At 27.9% G+C, this 4,820-nt stretch overlaps 1 protein-coding gene across 2 annotated transcripts in view; it reads left to right on the top strand.

Moving 5' to 3' along the window:
* LOC106458997 (histone-lysine N-methyltransferase SETDB1-like) overlaps positions 1-4,820 on the top strand; it is a 176,024-nt gene that overhangs the window by 155,498 nt on the left and 15,706 nt on the right. For both annotated transcript variants that reach the window (XM_013918562.2, XM_022385368.1), the window contains one exon: positions 2,678-2,766. In XM_013918562.2, the coding sequence (XP_013774016.2) occupies positions 2,678-2,766 (89 nt within the window). The remainder of the gene's footprint in view (positions 1-2,677; positions 2,767-4,820) is intronic.

Below are 4,820 nucleotides of genomic sequence, written 5' to 3'. Positions count from 1 at the left end.
ATTGGGAACCATATTGACAGAACATAAAAAAAAAAACATCCCATGTTTTCCACCATTGCAACTCAAAAAACCATAGTATATCTATTAAAAATACAGTAATTTTAAACAAAGAACCAAATATGAACAAACAAAAACTCAAGGAATCCATCTTAATTGAACAAAACAACCCTACTCTAAACCAACATCTTGGGGTGCCAATATATCTTCTCTAAGTTGTGCAACAATATCTGGTTATGTGACCTCTTTGTTCCATACTGTGTGTGTGTGTGTGTGTGTCAGTGTAAACTACTTGTACCTGATCATGACAAAACCTTGTCAGAACATTGTACATTTGCTGTTATGTTAAATTTATATTCAAGAGTTTTTTCATAACCCAAGCCGTCTGCAAGCATTAGTTCTGTCCATGACGTGAATAACTATCGAAAGCTCAGAATGTGGCTTTATAAGCCAATTTGAAGTATTCCAACACCAAATTCTTTCTGTTTATGCTAGAATCTTAGCAGTAAGGTAAGACTTTAGTGAGCCTGAAATTTCATTTTTTTAGACTCAAATATAGCTTATTTACAAAGCTTCATAAATTATAATGGAATTTTATGGTATTGATATCGTAATTTTTTATTTTTGTTATTCCAAAATGTATATATAAAACCTAGAAAATTATTTCATTTCACATTCTCCACGTTTGAAATTGGATTATGCTTAGCAACCTATGGCAAGCAGCAAACGAGTACAACATTCCTAACTAGATGAGATAATTATATGCTATACTTTTTTATCTACTCTTGTATGTTTTAAGAAAAATAAGTTTAAGAACTTATTTCTAAATAGCAATAATGTATTATAACTAAAATGTGACTGTATTTTATAAAATACTACTCTACTAAAACACAGCCAAGACAGGTCACTTTATAAAGGCCAGTTTCATACTCTTGTATACAGTAACATGAGTGCACGTACGCTGCATCATTGTAACTTCTGTAATGTTAGCCAGGCAAGGCTGAAAGGTCAATATAATAAATATATATAAATTTATAATGTTATGAGATTTAAGCTATTTAGACTAAACATTTGTGTTTTTGTGTTATAATTAGCAGTCATTCTAGAATGAAAGAAGCACAACTTGTATATATTTCCTGTTTTTTTTTATGGTGGTTACGAGGTCAGTCAAATTTACCAAACCATACAGCTATACGGATAAAATATAGTTTTTTTTCTTAAAGAACACTTGATAATTATCTGGAGGTTATAAAGATTTTGCATGTGAAATTTGAAAATGTTCTGATACATAAAAGTATTTTTAATCTTAAAATCCAAATTATTTTGTGTGTTGGATAGTCGACATTTGAAAAGAAAAAAGGTATGTCAAAAACATTACTTAAGAAATCATAAAGCTTATTAAAAAAAAATCTGATATTTTGCATATGAAAGTCTTGTAAGGTTTACTAATCTGCAAAATTTTGTAAAGAAATGCATACATTATCAAAAATCATCGTATAATTACTCTCATGGATACTTTAGTAGTTACGAGCTGGGTGGTTCTCACCCAACTCGTAATAGTAGGGTTAAAGGGAGGAATACAATAATTCATAATATTTTGTTGCTATTTTGTGTATGACCCATGCACCATTAACTTTAAAGAAATTTTTTGTATTAATTATGAAGAACATTTTTATATTTAAATTACATGTGAATTAGTTTAGAAATTATATGAAATCATTGACCTAGGAGTATTATTGTAATCCCTTTATTTATCAGTTTTGAAAGATCTCTGTGAATGTCTGTTTTTTCTTGGTGTTTGATAAATTTATGTTTTTGAAGATATTGTCCAAGATCAAATACTTATTTTAGATAGAAGAGAAAATATACTTTTCTTTGGCAGATACTGTGTGTAAAAACAGAAGAGTATATATTTTTTTTTTATATTACAAAGATCTTTATTATTGTCGATTGCAATATAACTTGTTTGATAGTTTTATCTTTTTATTTATTTATGACAAAATGTTTCTATGTTCCAGTATACTAAGTGAAGTCTTTTGTGTTGCAACCTCAGTTTACTGAGTGAATGATGTCAGCTTAGATTATTGGAACTTGTTTATAAAATTTGAAAAATTATAATAGGACAAGAGTAAATATCAGTGTGTGAGTGTGTGTAAATATTTTATTTTGAAAACCTTAAATTTTTGTTTATTGAAATGAGAATTTGTTGTTCATGTAAGGATGTAATCTGTTCTTCAGTAAAAATGACACAGACTGATAGCTAAGTAGTTATTAAAGTTTGTTCATGTCAAGACTGTACCAAAATTAGTCCAACTCTGTGTGATCAGAGGAAGACTACAATAATTTGTTTACCTTTCATGATATTAGACATGTAATGTTATTCTGTAGATGTGTTTGTCTTAAGTGGTATAATATGTGTACTTAGTATTATGAAATTAATTAAGTGCCAAGTGATTTGGTGTTTAAACAAAGAAAATTCATTGTTATTGGTTGCAGCAATGCATGCATGGATGTCTGTATTGTGTATATCATTTTATTTGTAACATATGCTTTTTAAGGAATCAATCAAAACTTAAATGTAGGAAAAAAAGAGCACTTGCTTAAGGAACTGATGCAATTATGATATATATATGTATCAAACTTAGTTAAAACAAATGCTAACATGCCATTCTTTCTACAGCACAGCTGCAGTCCTAATGTATTTGTTCAGAATGTTTTTGTTGATACACACGACTTGCGTTTTCCCTGGGTAGCTTTCTTTGCAATGACGTGAGTATACCCCATACAAATATTTGTTTATATTACTAGGTTACATATAAATTGTTCAAAAGTAAGAAGAAAATATGCTAGGTTTATAAAGTTTACACCTGTTTATTCCATTTAGATGGGATTAGGATAGTAAAAAAAGTACTTATTTCTGTAAGTAAGTGAATAAACAGTGGGTAAAGGAACTTTTGTATTTGGATTTAAGACTTTCTAAGAGTGAAACTGTGGATTCTCAGTATAGCAAATATTTTTGTGGTAAAGATTTGTAATACACACACACACACCCAGCATATCTCATCATAAAAACAACACACTTGAAGTCACTCAGTTGAAATGTATAATGTAAACTGTAAAGAAAGCAACTTTTAAATTTGACATTATTCAAAGTGCATTAATGAAATGTTATCAATAGTTTCGTGATATGTCATTCCTCAGGTACGTATATCTAAAGAAGAGCAATATTAAAAGCTATTACAATGAAACTGAAAGTATGTAAATAACTTTTAGGTATTTAAATTTATAGGTAATAGTAAATTCTATAAACTAGATTTGAGAATTAAGCTTGCATTATAAAATTAAATTCTATTAGTTTTCTTGCATTAACAAAGGTTACAGTTTCCTTAAACTTAGGTTTTCTTTCAAAATTTTAGAATCCATTAAAATCCCTTCTGTAGTTTAATAATCTGTTCATTTTATTTAAAAAGGCTTCAAAACATTGAATGAAAAATTGTTTTCAAAAAAAGGTCATTTTGTTTTTCATTACAGTTCCATAATGGGAAAACATTTTAAAAAATCTTCTCTTAAATTACCAAGTATATGTTTAATACATGTATAAAGATATTTGCTTGAAAGGAACTAATTGCAGGTAGTCCCCACACTACTAATGAAGGTAGTCCCCACAAATGCTACAAATGTAATGGGTTTTACTTTGAAGATAAAAGTTTGATTTATTTCCACACAGTCTCAACAGAAAGTGTATTAGTTTAAAACTGCTCTGAAAACGTTTATGGATGATTGTTTCATAATTTGGAATCTTCTGCATAACCTTTATGATACCTTGTATTAATCCTGATCTTTTACACATTAACGGAATGCTAAAAATCTTTCATTTATAGATTTTTGTAATGCCTTTAGATAGATATTAACTAACAGATTACTGACTTGTTGTTGTACTGTTAACAATTGATTTGTTCCACATGTATTGCATCAAAGTGAGTATTTTATGTTTTGTCCTTTACACTACTTAATTAAGAGAACCAACCCAAATTAGTTTAGTAAAATCACAAACTAAATATGTAAAATGCATAAGGTAAACCAGAAGCAATTAGTGAGATTAACTGCAATATTGATGATATTTTTTATATTAGCTGGTTTGTACTATGAATCTACAAGTTCTCACAGATATTTTAATTTTTATATCAGTCATTGTAAACACACCAAATTAATTATTTCTGATGTGCTTTAACTCCTTCCATACAAGTTGGAGTCAGAGTGCATATCATCATGTTTTTTGGATTTACATTTAAAATTTTATTAAAATAATATTTTATCAGTCTTTGTCCATAAATTTGAAATCAAATTATAGTTTATAATTCAAATTTAATTGTTATACATTATTTAATTTTTTAATTGAAAAGTAAATAATAAAAAAATTTGCTAAATGTTGATATTTTGTGTGTATATATATCACATGGTACAACGTCTTCTGCTGTTGCTCAGATCGTATTGTGGGTATCATTATTTAGAATAAATAGTTGTGATTTCCTGATACAATTTGCAGCTATTCTAGAAAGAAAAAACCGTAATTTAGATTTATTTCCTAATTTTTTATGGTATTACGAGGTCAGTCAAATCAACTCACTATAGAGTTAGGATAGAGAAAATAACAGATAGAATAAAGTTCTTTAAAAAAATGATATTTATTTAGGAGGTTATAGAGATTATGCAAATGAAATTTGATAATTTTTATATGAAGTAAAGTATTTTTAATCTTAAAATCAAAATTATATTGCATGTTGGATAGTCAACATTCCAAAAGCATAACCTCATGAGCAAAT

The sequence above is a fragment of the Limulus polyphemus genome, unplaced genomic scaffold, assembly GCF_000517525.1.
Source record: "Limulus polyphemus unplaced genomic scaffold, Limulus_polyphemus-2.1.2 Scaffold543, whole genome shotgun sequence".
NCBI lineage: Eukaryota > Metazoa > Arthropoda > Merostomata > Xiphosura > Limulidae > Limulus > Limulus polyphemus.
This window is presented reverse-complemented; position numbering and strand designations above follow the sequence as displayed.